This window comes from Camelus dromedarius, chromosome 25 (genome assembly GCF_036321535.1).
Source record: "Camelus dromedarius isolate mCamDro1 chromosome 25, mCamDro1.pat, whole genome shotgun sequence".
Classification (NCBI taxonomy): Eukaryota; Metazoa; Chordata; class Mammalia; order Artiodactyla; family Camelidae; genus Camelus; species Camelus dromedarius.
The window spans coordinates 7654694-7669425 of record NC_087460.1 but is presented as its reverse complement, the minus strand read 5'-3'; the positions used below and the strand labels follow the sequence as shown (position 1 = coordinate 7669425).

The following is a 14732-nucleotide window of genomic DNA, read 5'->3' as shown; positions in this document are numbered from 1 at the left end:
ATCATAATTCAGCTCCTGGTGATTTACCAGCGCTGCTTCCCCATGTGGAGGGCAGCGCCGTAACATTTTCTCCTCGAGTAGCTGAAAGGCTCGGGCTGGCTGCTTCTAGATGCATGGCGTGCTTTAGCAGGCGGAGAGCAGAAATACCCTGTACTGGGCAGTAATGAAGCGTTCTTCTTGGTTTTTTTATTTTTTATTTTTTTCTCAAGACTCCTGCCTCTTCAGAATTTGGCCTCGACACTGGTGTTAATGTGCCTGCTCTCACTGTGAGGTGTTTGAAATTTGATAGCATATGCTTGTGCTGAGCCTTTCCGGTGAGGTCACGATGTCTTTGAGAACGTGATTATTATTAATTCTCTTTTAGAGGTAAGCAGGGTATGTCACAGAAAGCATAATTAATTTCCTGAAGTCACAAGCATCCCTGGGGCAAAGCTGGAGATGCTTTACTTAATCCTCAGATCAGAAAATAAAATGAAATAAAATTCATGGCTAAGGATCCTGTTCAGAATTACCCCAGTAAAACTTAACAAGTCAATTGGCAGGTGATTTTAAATAATTGTGTTACAGATTGTTTTTGTTACTCTTGACATTAAATTCAGTGGTACATTCATTTTGCTACAGACCTTTTCCAGGTTTGACAAATGTGTCAGTTAACAGCTAAGTGAGCACCTGCAAAGTCAGAACAGTTAAACTGGAACCTGGACTTGAGGACAGGGAAGAGGACAGCTTTCTATTTTTAATTGGCTTCTAAACGCATGTATGCTAAACAGGATATGCACATAGATGCCTTGAGAGGAAATGGCTGCAGGGACAGAAGGGGTTTATGGAAGTTCATGGGGAAACAGTCTGAGCCAAGGAGTCCTTCTGGAAGATTGTGAGAAAGCTGCTTTAGAACCGTGCGGATGAGTAGGTGGTGAGAAGGAAGAGTGCCTCCAGAAGTTCTCACCTCTAGGTTCACTGTTAACGGAGTCTTAGTGCTGGAGGGGGTTTGACAGATCATTTAGTCAGCCCCCTTCATTCCATAAATAAGGAAATCGTTGTTCCAGAAATGTTAAGTGAACTCCACAACATCACCCAGCTGATGAGTTTTAGAGCCAGAGTTGCCCCTTTCATAGACAGCACACACATCTCCCTGCTCCACCTTCTGGTTTAAACCTTCCAGGAGAAATAATACCCTTTTTTCTTCTGGAAGATCTCCAAAGGTGAAGATTTTACCATCTTTCCTAATAGTACATTCCTTTTTAGTAAAACTTAGAAGCTGAAGTCTTTACGAACAACAGCCAAAGATCGCTCATTTTATTAGCCATTTTTTTAAATAAAGTGCCACCAGAATATGTTAAAAGCATGTCACAGAAGTTTTCTTGGGAGAACTATAGTATTTACTATTTAAAATGCTGGTCTCTTTATGTTACTGCATTTAACCCTCCTAATAGAATTTGGAGGTATGTTGGCCCAGAATTAAATCACTTAATTTCCCAAGATTTTGTGGCTGGAACGTCACTGACCTCAAGGTTGGTCAGTGCGGAGACCTGACTGAAACCCAAGCTGCCAGGCCCTGGTCCTGTGTTCACAGAGCACCAGAAAACCTCACATGGAGAACAGCGATCTCTGTACGGGGCTATGAAGGACTGACAAATCCTAACGGTCTGTTGAATCACAGCTGAGATTTGTTTCCCCTGGTTTTTCTACAGCATATTCTGTACCAGCACCATCCAATAGAAATAAAATGCAAGCCACAGACATAGTTCAAAATGTTCCAATCGCCTTATTTAAAAAAGTAGAAAAAACCAGGTGAAATTAATTTTAATACCATTTCTCACCACATATCTAGAATATTATTCATCACGCAGTCAGTATTTAAAAAATCATTCACACTTTGCTTTTTTGGTACTGGGTCTTCGCAATCTGGTGTGTGTTTACAGTTGCTGCACCTCTCACTGTGGACGAGACGCACGTGGCTGTGGCTGTGGCTCCCATATCGACAGTCAGGTCCGCACTCATCACATGGTCGTTCTTACGTCTCAGAGACGTGGCTCTTCTGTAAAAGACTGTAAGAAGTCACTGGTAGCAAGAAGAACATCTTTCCTTTTCTGTCACCATCATCCTTCTGTTTGTGAGTGTTCTCCCCTAGTCTTTGCACTAGACTTGGACCAGGAACTGCACACTTGCTGTGCTCAGCCCTGTCCACGTGTGACGAGTGGGGTCTGAACCAGAATCCCTAGTTACAATGTGAAAGACAAGCTTTCTTGATTTTTCTTCTGCCTTATCAGTTAAAATTTCAAGTAGACTTTCTTTTCACACTTAACACACAGACCATGTGCGGAATTACCCACAGTGAGTAGCTCCTAGGCCAGAGCGTCATCTGCTGGACCCCTTCAGCTTCTCAGTGAGAGCAATTCCGTCCTCTCTCCCCATTTTAACAATGTGCTGTTAGCATTCTTTGAGTAGCTTATTTCCATCTTTTAACAGGCAGAGTTGGTTTTCCTGTGCGACCTCACTGTTCCACCTGTCACCAGGACTGCTGCTCCTTCCTCTGGTGTTTCCTTGTGACAGTTAGGCCGTAGCCTAGACGCCATCCAGCCAAGCACTGCTGTCACATTGCCCTGTGATCTAGGGAGAAACTAGGTCATGTCATCACAATGATCAGTAAAAGCGTTTACTCAGTGTCCACTGTGTGTATAGCAGAGTGCAGGGTGGTTAGACAAGACCTGTTCATCAGCCGGTAATTCACAGGACAAGGTGACTCACAGTGTAACCGAGGAGGTGGGCCGGAGTGGAGCCAGCTTCGGAGAGGGCGGGTTTGCATCCCAGGTCTCTGCCTCACCAGCCACAGCACCGTAGCCACATTACTGAGTCTGTCCTTCAGCTGCAGACTGACATGACTCCCCCCTCCTAGTGTTCAGGTGAGGACCCAGTGAAATGACATCATGCCAGGCACCGAACGCAGCTCCTGGCCTACAGGGACACTTGTCATTGTCACCATGGGGTGTAGTACACAAGATGCTAGGGTGAGTGGTAAATACAGGGGGTGTGGCTGGTTGAGGAAGGTGAGATGAAGGAAGTAGGTCAATTTTGAAGGCAAAAGGAGTGGCAAAGACAAACATAAATCATTAAACTGACTCGAGAAAGAAAACTTAGTTCCTTTCTGTAGATTTGCAGCGCTCTGTGATTTAATGGGATCTCCGTCCTCAGCCTCGCTGAACGTGGGAAACTTGGCCAAACAGAGCAATTTTATTAAGGCTGTATATTACTCTGTACTCCATATATTACTCCAGAGTCAGTATCAACAGAGCATGGAGCCCATATTTAGAAATTAGTCCAACTGCAGGAGAAAGTTTATTTTATGACTTAGGAGAAAGAAATTTAAAGGGGAAAAAAGCAAATGCAAATCATAATGATAAAATTAAGATTTATTTTTTGACTCACAAATACTGTTTTTGAAAATTTTTTTCAATTGCGTATTGAAACCAGAATTCATTTTTTAAATTCTTAGGGCGTGATCTTTTCTACTTTACAGTTGAACCCTTTTTTTACATCCAGCCTGCTACATTCAGTGTCATTTCTCTGCTGAAGCCCAGTTAGGAGAAAGGACGTGTTTCTCCTAGAAAGGACATCATAGTTTGAATTAGTGAAAAATATACATTACAGGCTTCAGAGGGGGTGGGGCAAAAGTCTATTGAGATATAATTCATATACCATGTGACTCACAAGCTGTCTTCTATTGATATAACTGACATGTGACATTATATTAGTTTCAAGTATACAACATAATGATTCAATATTTGTGCAAATTGCTAAATGATCACCATGATAAATCTAGCTAACGTCTGCCACACATAGTTACAGATTTCTGTCTTGTGATGAGAACTTTTAAGATTTACTCTCAGCCACTTTCAAATATACAGTTCAGTATCATTATCTATTGTCACCATGCTGTGTATTACATCCCCATGACTTACTTGTTTTATACCTGGAAGTTCGTACCTTTTGACCACCTTTACCCCTTCCCTCCACCTCCTCTAGCAGCCACCAGTCTGTTCTTTGTATCTGTGAGTTCAGTCGTTGTTTGTTTTTTAGATTCCATGTGCGAGATCATATATTTTCTCCATCTGAGTTATTTCACTTAGCATAACGCCCTCAGGGTTCATCCGTGTTGCGCAAATGGCAAGATTTCCTTCTTCTTTAAGGCTGAATAATATTCCATTGTATGTGTACACCACATTTTCTTTGTCCATTCATCTGTCAGTGGACACTTAGGTAGTTTCCACGTCTTGACTAGTGTAAATAGTGCTGCTGTGAACACAGGGGCACGTATATCTTTTTAAGTTAGGTTTTTCATTTCCTTTGGATAAATACTCAAGTGGAATTGCTGGATCATACGGTAAATCAATTTTTAATTTTTTGAGGAACTTCCATACTGTTTTCCATAGTGGCTGCACCAGTTTACATTCCCATTAGCTATTATAGTTTTTTTCACTATCTATTTTAAAAATAGGATAAAGTAAGGAAGTAACATTTAATGAGACTTATATTATGCACCAGTCACTTTATCCTCATAATAGCTTTACAGAATAGACATCTTTAGCCCTGTTTCACAGGTAAGGGAAGTAAATCTGGGGGAGTGTAGGTAACCCATCCGAGGTCATTCAAGTGCTGCCAGTCACGTGCTGAGCTGTGCTCTGATTTTTCCGGGGCCAGTGCCGTGTGCTTGTCCTCATCCCCTGCACACCGGCTTCATCCCCGGTGACAGGAGGGCGGTGGAACGTAAGGCACGTGTGCTGGCAGAAGGGGAAGGTGGCCGTGGAAGTTTGTCACAACTTGGCCTGATTGTTTCTGTTTTCTTAGTAAAGCAGGAAGCAAGATCATCCGTGAGCAAGAGTTGGGGAGAGGGAGAGAGATACAGAGAGTCTGAAGGAAAGGACACTGGGTGGGATGGCCTCTAGGCGAGAGGGCCAGTGACGACCAGGGGAATAGGTGACCACTGAGCAAGTGACTCAGGGGTGACCCCACAGCATTGCCTGTTCAGCTGCCCCAGTGCAGATGCAGACTCAGCAGGGAAGCAGGTTTACCCAGGGCTGGAATCTCACCAAATGAGTATGAAGAAGCCGTGGAGGGACACAGGGGTTGAAGGTAAAAGCAAGGGAGTGATCCCAGTGGACCCTTGAACAATGTGGGGGTTAATCCTCAGATAATTTATGGTCGCCCCCGGCTCCCCACCTCCATCTGCAGGGCCTCTGCGTCCGTGGATTCAGCCAACCACAGATCATGTAATTTACTGTTGAAAAATACCCACATGTGAGTGGACTCGCACAGTTCAAACCAAGTTGTTCAAGGGTCAACGGTGTAATGATTGACCACAGACCTGAACTTAGGCAGAGGAAGAAGGACAGAGAAAAGGCGGTAGGAACAGCAGATTTTAGGTCGTGTCGGGGATGGAAGGCTTCCAGGAGTGGTGATGTGATGGAATAAGCTGGAGGAAGGAGGGGTCATCCCGGGGTGGGTGGTGTGAGGTCCATCAGGAAGGGGCTGTGGTTCCTGGGGGCAGCAGAGCCTGCCTGGGTCTCATGGAATGAGCAGTTCAGGGGAGGTGTTCAGAGCATGGAGAGGCCAAGGTGTCAGAAGGATATTTGAAGGCCAGAGAATAAAGATTATTTTATCAGCAAAAAGCACGTATTAGGCGGCTTAGCGCAAAACTGAGCTAAATGCTGAACAGCGTGAGATGACTGCTCTCTGGTAGCTTAAGGGTGATGATGTTTCATCACGGGACAGAGTAATACTCAGTTGTGTGTGTTTCACACAGCGCACAGAAACAAACCGCAGTGAACTACATAAATATCTTTATAATTTGATAGAAAGTCACGGACATCCGTCTGGGAGCGAAACCAGTCATTATTCTATAAAACAGTCAGACGCAGGTTCACGACTGTGGTTGCATCCCAGTTCTGCTGTGGGAACGTCGACACCAGATGCCCTCACAGTCACATGCATGATCATAAAACGGTCAGGAGCGCAGGTTAACAGGGCAGTTGCCTGACGTTCCGCTGACTTCAGAGTCCCCGAGCCCTGGGCTCCGCCTGCCCACTGCGGTAGGTGGTTGCTCACCTGGAGGCAACTGTGTTCTCAAACCTGTTTCGGCCAGTGTGCTTGTTACCATAACGATGTCCAGTCATTAACATACTGCACACATGAAGTGTGAATGGGGGAAGAGAGCTGTTCTTCTGTGACCTAAGCTAAATGTTTTCTAAAGATTCAGGAAAGACAAATTGCTCTACATTTTTTTCCGTCTAAACTAGGTGGTGGTAGAGGCATTTGGTCACGACTTGCTTAAGAGCTCCAGGCAGCTGACCTGTGTAAAAAAAAAAATGACTTGGTCCTGCATCAGAAGTTAATGAATTAACATATTTGTTTTGAATGCAAATAAAATGTTTCAAGTATATATTGCAGCATTTTTAATGCTCTGAAGTCACTTTTTCTACTGATGTAGTAACAATTTTTTCTCATTTCATTTTGGGTTTAAATGATTTTATTATCATTCAGTTTCAGCACATTCGTGTCTTTCTTTCCTCCTCCCCCTCCTTGGTGTAAAGTAGAGCAGCTTCTTAAATGCATCCTTTATACGCTCTTTTGTAAGTGGAGACTGTTTTTAAGAGATAAGCAGCATTGTAGGCTTGGATCACTGCTGTTTCCTACGTGAGGTCAGAACTGGCCCTTTTCCGGGTTTCCTTTCCGTCCGGCGGTGGCTGGTGGGGGCCGAGAGGCAGCCGGCGTGAGGCCGGGGTCCGTGCATGCGGGCAGCCGGTCCTCGGCCTGTGGTAGCAGAAGCCCGTGCAAACACGGCAGGAGGACCACACTGTGATGGCTGCCGCCGAGGCGACAACAGGGGGAAAAAGAGGGCAAAAGAACCCCGGATTAGCCTCGTCCAGTAGCCGCCCGGTTCCTGAGTTGTCCGAGAGCCTCCCCAGAGAAGCCCGCGCCCAGAGCGGTGCTCCTGCACTTCCTGATGTGTTAGTTAAAAAGGATAAAAAGGGCTGAAATTAAAACATGATACTCTATTACTTCATTTCATTTTTTTTTTAAGTCTGTATGTAGACTAGTTGCTTCATTCTAATTTGCTTTAAAAAGAACTTCAGTGGAGCAGGGCAGTTAAGAGGACAGATTCTGGAGCTGAATCGACTTGGATGTGAATTTTGACACTGGACCACTTGTTAGCTGTGCAACTTTGAAAACATTATGTAAATGCTCGAAGCCTCAGTTTCCTCATCTGTAAAGTGAAGATGATAATATTCCCCACGTCAGAGTGTGGTTGTGAGGTTTGAGACCGTCCGTTTAAATGCTTATTAGCACAGTACCTGGTACGTGTAAGCATTCAGTGCATGTTGTTTTTATTAACGTGCACCGAGTACCACGATAGTATATTGTGAATAAGCCTATGGCAAAGGTGCCCAGCAAATTTTTTTTGAAATTGAATTTAGGTTAAGTGGTCATTTCTGCAAAACATAGACTGTTAGGCTACTTGTCAGTGGGCACATTGTTCTAGGCTTTGTGGGGGGAAGTCACATTTGACCCTCACTGCTGACTTGTGACATGTGTTGTCCTTAGAATTGCCTGTTGTCTTTTGATTGTGTAGAGTAGGGAACACTGTTGGTGTCAGCCTCTCTTCTCAGAAGCATCTGTGTCTTTATTGTTAAATTGCTTTTAATTTAATAAACCTTTGTAGTACTGTTGATGGGAAGGAAAAGGAAATATAGAAAGTGTCCTTTCCTTAAGGGGCATTGGTGAGAAAAGCCTGCAAGACTTAACTCCAGTGACACTGCTGTCCTCGCATGGGAGACACCGTGCTGATCAGACAGTGGTCACTAATTTCAGCCTAGAAAACAGATGTGACCTTTGCTCATCTGCAGACATTTAAAAGTGGTTGTAGCAGACACCACCGAGATTTTCACAGCCTGATGATTAACCTAACAGGAGCCTCTGAGGCCACTGGAGGACGAGGGGCAGTCCTCTAAGAGGCTCGTCTAGGTCCAGAAGCTATTTCTTGACACTGTCATCTGACAGTTGAGAGGCTTGCCTCCATGATCTAGATTTACGAAATCTACCTTTTACGTAAAACAGAATATATGTATTGTGCCAGTGTGGTAACTGCAGGGGTTAGGGAGTTGGCAGGAGGCTAAAATAGGATGAAAATGACCAACTGATTTTCCAGTAGATGGAGTTGGAAAAGATTCATAGAGGAGGTAGGAATCCAAGAAAAGGAAGACGTGCCCAGAGTTGCTTAGAAGAGAATGAATTCAGGCGTAGACCATTTCCTGAGGGATGGCGGTGGGTAACCCAGGGAAGCCGGTTGGATAAGCTTGCCTGGAAGACGGAGTGTTAGTTGAACAGACATGTCCTGAGTGCAGCTGTGTACCTGGTGCCAAAGGTAGAAAAACAAACAAGAATACCCCAGAGAGAGTACTTAGAGTGAAAGATGGCCTAGCACTGAATTTTAGGGAACAGCCAGCATGTTCAGTTTGGGAAGGAAATGTTCTCATGTGTGTGCATACATTCTAAAGTCATAGCATAAAACAAACAAAAGTTTTCTAGCATCCTCCCAAACCTTGTGAATCAGTGCACTGACTCATGCATTTTGGGGAATACACCTGCCACTGTCGTAGTAATTTTACATAGTTGCCACGGGGGGGGTGAAGTCACAGTAAACTGTCATGGTTTTATTTTGTATTCTTTGTTCCCCTTCTAAGTAATGAAGATAAGAGAGACTTGACCATACTAATGATGTTTGATCCTTTAAACAGCCTCTTTTGCCCTTAAAAAATTCTGCTTTAAACTTAAGGCTTTACACGTCATTGTGGTCGGTGTTTGGATTTCTCGGATTGAATAAACTCTGATTATTTCAAGGAAACTAGTCACTTATGTCATTACTTTAAGCTTTCCTCTTTTAGAATGACCCTGCCGGTATGTTGTTTGTTGCTTTAATTACGCTCTCCCTCCCTAGGAGCTGATGCAGCAGAATGGGATTGGTTATGTGTTAAATGCCAGCAACACCTGTCCCAAGCCTGACTTTATCCCTGAGTCTCATTTCCTGCGAGTGCCTGTGAATGACAGCTTTTGTGAGAAAATTTTGCCATGGTTGGACAAATCAGTAGATTTCATTGGTAAGTAGCTCGAGTGATATTGCAGGACCTGTGGGTTATAGTTCCGTGCATACGTGCACCCCTCCCCCTTCCCTCCCCCCTTTATTCATTAGAGAAAAGGAACCTGTTTCACTGACCTCACAGGTCTGAAGACAACACGTGATGCTGCATATCTCACTCAGTGGCCCAGGTGACGTGTGTGTGTGTGTCCTGCTGTCTCTGTGGGACTGGCCTTGTGACATTCCAGCTAACTGGAACACTGCCAAGGTTAAGCCTGAAGGGGTTTGTGAGTATGTATTTGCAAGTGTTTGAAAATCAGTTAAACTTTGGGTATTAAACTTTTTACCCACTTTTTCAAATCCTGTAGAAGACTTTTGGAAACTCTGGTGGCATTCCTTAAACTGTTTTTGCCTTGCTATGATGTTTTCCCCAGAAGAAAAGTCAAATCCTGTGAAAACAAATCCCATGACATTTAAAGTCTTTATGTCACAAGATTTCTAAGCCTCAGCCCACGTGCCAGTAATTTCAAGTAGCATTGGATCTAATGCAATTCCAACATGTGCGTGCATACAACACACACACACGCTCTCTCACTCACGTGTGGTCGTTTCCTGGGCGTTGGCTGAGACAGGATCTGATCTGGACCATACCTTGTTTTGTTCACTGGGCCCGTCGGCACCGGAGCCTCCCTGACTCCCGGCTTCAGGCGCTGTTGTGACATCTTGGTGCCGCAGGATCGGGTCTGCTGGAAGTCAGTTGACCACACGATTTGAAATGTAGTCTCAGCTGGAAAGGGGTTGAACCAAGGAGCCGCCTCTGTTGCTGACTTTCAAGCAACATATCAAGGTGTGACTGTTAACGTTCCACGTGCGGAGTCTTTGTGGTTCTTTTCCCCCTTCATCCATAACTGAATACTCTTGAATTGGTTACTGAAAGTTCCAAAAAAAAGAACTAGTTCCTTTTAAACAGTGAAATTGTATGTAAATTAAGCCCCTCGCTATGTCCTTCTGTCTGCAAGAAGAATTTTCTACACAGTGCTTTTGGAACTTCGGGTAGTTTGGAAACAGTTCTTTTTTTTTTTTTTTTTTTTAAAGAATCCAGGTTTCCAAGACTTTTCCTCTTTAATTAGGGTGCATTCTGTGAAACATCTGAAGATACATGGCCTACATCATCAAACAAAACCCCAGATTTATCCTTCCCACCATTGTACTTCCAGGAAATACTCAGCCTGTCATTCAGTTTTTGCCGCTTTAAAAGACTAACGATTACAGTTAATGTTCCCATTGTATGTCACATCGATCCAGAGATGACTGGCTCTGATTTCAGCTGAACATGCCATTTCGGAATCTGTTTAGAAGAGAACCAGCCTGATTCTGTTAAGTCATGGCGATGTCTGAGCTTTAGGGGGGTTAGTAGAAAAGAGAGCATACAGCTAACTTTGCCCCCAGCTTCCTTTCTTCTTTCATGAGCGATACTGGCCACTTGTAGTTCATACAAAAGGAGTTTTACCATGTTCCAAGTTGGTTAAATACACACCCAAATACATACCGTAATTTATTTGTATATCTGAAGGTATTTTTACTAATCAGTGTTTACTTGCTTGGCCTTAATACTGTTAGGGCCACTGTCCTTGTCCCACCCAGACAATTCCAGGCGACATCTCCAGCCCACTGTGGCACTCAGCCCACATTCAGTCTCCTCCAGGGCGTAAAGCCATGGTTAGTCATGGCAGAGAAGATAATCTGAAGACATAACCTCGAACCAGGCCTTAACGAAATAATAGACTCACACTTTTTCTTTTTCTTACTCAGATTAAATTTCCGTAAGTTTCTGAGTTCGCTGGAAGGACTCAGGTTTTCATGGAGTTTTGCCTTTATTTTCAGTTGACGTAGGCGGCGGGAAGCAGGGTCTGAGCTGGGGGACCCTCATCGGGGCCCCGGCCCAGTGGGCTGCTCTGCGGGCTCCTGGCCCGCTGGCCCACGTCACTCTTGGGACTTGTGTGCGCAGCCTGGGGAGGGGAGTAGGAGGACGGCTTTGGAGCCAGACTGTCCTGCCCGCCTTGGTTATTAGTTAAGTGATTCTCTGTTCCTCAGTTTCCTGATCTGGAGACTGAAGTTAATATATCTGCCTTTTAGGGATATTGTGGGGATTAAAATAGCCAATGTGTGCAAAGCACCTTGCCAAGTGCTTGACTCGTAATTGGCTCTTCATAGGTAGTAGCTGTTTTAAGGATGATCTGAGCAGTCCTTTTTTATTTTTTCTTAGAGCTGTGCTCTGTCACCTTAGTTATCACTCCCTTTCAGCCTTTGTAACTTCTCCCCTCACTGGCTCCCTCTTAACCTTTGTTATCCTCTTTCCTTTTTAAACTAGAATTGGTAAAACAGAAAAAATTTAAAAACAGATAAAGTTGGAAAAAGTAGGCACGTCTGTTTTAGCCCCTGAACTGCCGTAGTGGCCACCTGCTTGCTTTCTTTCCAGCTTTCCTCCTTTTCCTGCAGAGGCACTTAATTACCTGGCGCCCCGAGACTAACATTCCGGACTCGCCGGCACCTGCTGCCGCCTTTGGAACCTCCTCTCCGGTCCCTTCCCGCCCAGCGCGCGCGCGGGACGTGGCTGCTTTCTGAGCGGCTGGTCAGTCCCACCGCGGGACCTCCTCACACGGTTGCCTTCTCCGCCCCGCCGGGTCTACCTGGGTCATTTCCTTTGCCTTAAGAGGCTCAGTTAAGCACTCGCTTCTGCCAAGAAACGTGTTCTAATGAACCCCACTTCAGTATAATCACTTTTTTTTATATAATCACTTTTTAGAGTTTTAAAATATAAGGCAGTTGTAATTGTAAAAACAGTACAGGTACCATGCAGGGAATTTGAAACAGAGAAAAGGAAACCTACAACCTCAGCATCCTGACACATCTGTTACCACCACTGCTTTATTCCTTCTCGCCTTTTTCAAAAAGATGACTTTTTAAAATACATATTGACTAGCCAGCCAGGATTTACTGGGTTCCTACTGTGTGCCCAGTGTTAAACCCTTTGGGGGAAATGTTAGAAGCAAGACCCTTGTAAGTCCTTAGAGTCTAGTTTTGAAATAATGATTAAAAATAATGAAAGAATATTATCAACATTAAAAAAGATATTTAAACCAATAACCAATAAAAAAATTTAAACCAGGAAGAATTTGAAGCAGCTTACAGTAAGAGGTTGGGGTCAACAGCTAACACACGTTCACACACACCCCTATTAAAATGGGATAAAAGGGCAAGAACCAAGTGATACGGGGCCAGAAAGGCTACAGTAAAATCAGAATTAGTGAGCTGCTCAGCAGCCCAGATGGAAGAGGCAGTACTGGGCAGCACAGGCTGCATACTGAATGGTCGAGGGCAGGGCGAGAGCTGCGTGGGCCCAGGAAGGCGTGCCCTTCACATGCACGTGTTTATATACTGTTACGTTGTATAGTACGTCCTTAGTTCCAGTGGTGTCCTGTGTTCCTTTGTTACTGTTTTATTGTGTTTGATTTCCCTGTCCAAAGGGGAGCTGCTTGATTGTTGACGTACTACCAAACAGCCCTACGGTGTTTTGTACGTAACGAACAGTAAGTCACATACGTTAGAAACTTGTAATCTGTCTAACAGAGGTGGTGCGATCGTGGTGGCCTTGTATCATTCAGCCGCCAGAGCAGATTTCCTGGATATCTGTTAATAACAAGAATTCTAACATAAGGTTTGGCGAACCTTTGGTAGTTGTCAACAAGAACAAGAATGGAAAGGGAAGAATTGCGCTCCATGGCAGGAGCGCACGGGTAAGCACACGTGTGGTTCATAATACTGGCTGAAGGGTTAGCTGCTTCCAGGCTGTGGGGTAACTTCACTCCCATGAGAAAGCCTTTAGCGCTCGTCAAGACAGCAGTACCGAGTGTTTGAATTTCCTTGGTCCGTGGTTCTAACAGCGTCCCTGAGTTCTTTTCCCGTATCAGAATGATGCAGTCAGACAGGAACTCCTGGATATCAAGGGAGAGGTCAAAGTTCCCTGGGTGCTCATTAAAGTGACCTACTAAACCTGATTCATAGTATATACACGCTTTCTTCTTAAATTCAGCAAATAAAGTTGAGTGAGTCACTTAATGACGTACAGAAAGTCTCCCAAAGGAAAACAGGGAAGCTAGGCACTATGAGTAGGCATTTCAAAGGTAGCTGGACGTGGCATCATTTTGCATCGTGAAGCGGTATCACTGTGATGATTAAGCCTCTCCCCCTCCTCACCCTCCCTGCTTTTTACATAGTAATGTGTGGCACATATATTCTAAAATTTTTAATTTAATATCTCTTATATCAAATTATGTTATAAACCTAAAATACAAGGTTGTATGTCAGTTATATCTCAAAACTGGGGGAAAAAATGTAATATTGCTTACATAATTAGAAAAAAGTTGAAGTGTCAGACAACATGGGTAAACAAAATACTAGCTAAATCTTAGAATTTGGGGTGTTGTTTTCTTTATATTTTTCTGTATTTTTGAAGTTTTCTACATTGAACAAGTAGAATCATGTAGTCACATCTGATTTACACTCAGAGAAAGTTATTAAAATGACAAAGACAACCTGAGGGAGGGACAGATGGCTTAGTAACACAGTTGGACCTTCACTGTTCTGAGTGTCAGTGGTGGGGAAATCATCTTCCCCTGCCTCCTTCAAAGAATATTGGGAAGAAAAGTATGTAAGTAGATGGGATTTACTTTGAGTTGCCAGGTTTGAAAGACACTGTGTGAGTAAATGGAAACAAGACTTCACTGCTGAGCAAAGTCGTTATCAGTGATCCTCTCTGAATTTGACTCTACAGAGAAAGCAAAAGCCTCGAATGGATGCGTCCTCGTGCACTGCTTGGCCGGAATCTCTCGCTCCGCCACCATCGCGATCGCCTACATCATGAAGAGGATGGATATGTCCTTAGATGAAGCTTACAGGTGAGGACAGAACCGGCCTTGCGCTACCGGCTTCTCATTTGACCTGAAACGAGGAGACGTGAGGGTGGGTGACCACGTTAAAGCAGATCCTGATTATTTTAGTGATACTCTTTATAGGGGACTGTGGGTTTTCAGTGGTTTTCCAAAGATCGGAGGAAAATACACTTTTATAATTTAGCGCTAATTCTCCCCTCACATGTATCAGATTCACCCTCCACTACTTTTTAAGTTTAAGGAACAAGTCCTGAGATGTCTCTCCTGTTCTGTGAGTTTGTATTTTTCCCTCGGTGGGGCTGTATCATCTGTTCTAATTTACACGTGAGAAAAGGCGCTCCGGGAGGAAACCCGGGACAGAATTTCTCCTGTGCTTCGGCCTGTCTCTCTCACTGCAAGGGAAAAGCCCAATGTATGCAAGTATAAAACCCAGTAATTGTCAGACCCCATTCGTCGAGAATTTCCTGCATTCTCGAGTGGCCCAGAGTTTGCGGTGTATAATTTTGACTGGGTTGCCCCACCCGCCTTTCTCAAAACAGAGGGCAGCCAGTGACAGTAGGACCAGGGACTGGTTTTGTTCAGTGACTCGTGGATCTGAGTCCTCTGCGTATCTTGTTGGAGGGGGTACCTAGTTTGCGTGTGATTAAAGG

At 44.3% G+C, this 14732-nt stretch overlaps 1 protein-coding gene across 4 annotated transcripts in view; it reads left to right on the top strand.

Annotated features, from left to right (window-relative positions):
• DUSP16 (dual specificity phosphatase 16) overlaps positions 1-14732 on the top strand; it is a 142883-nt gene that overhangs the window by 123106 nt on the left and 5045 nt on the right. For all 4 annotated transcript variants that reach the window (XM_064479054.1, XM_064479055.1, XM_064479057.1 and 1 more), the window contains 2 exons: positions 8993-9152; positions 13965-14088. In XM_064479054.1, coding sequence (XP_064335124.1) covers positions 8993-9152; positions 13965-14088 — 284 coding nt within the window. The remainder of the gene's footprint in view (positions 1-8992; positions 9153-13964; positions 14089-14732) is intronic.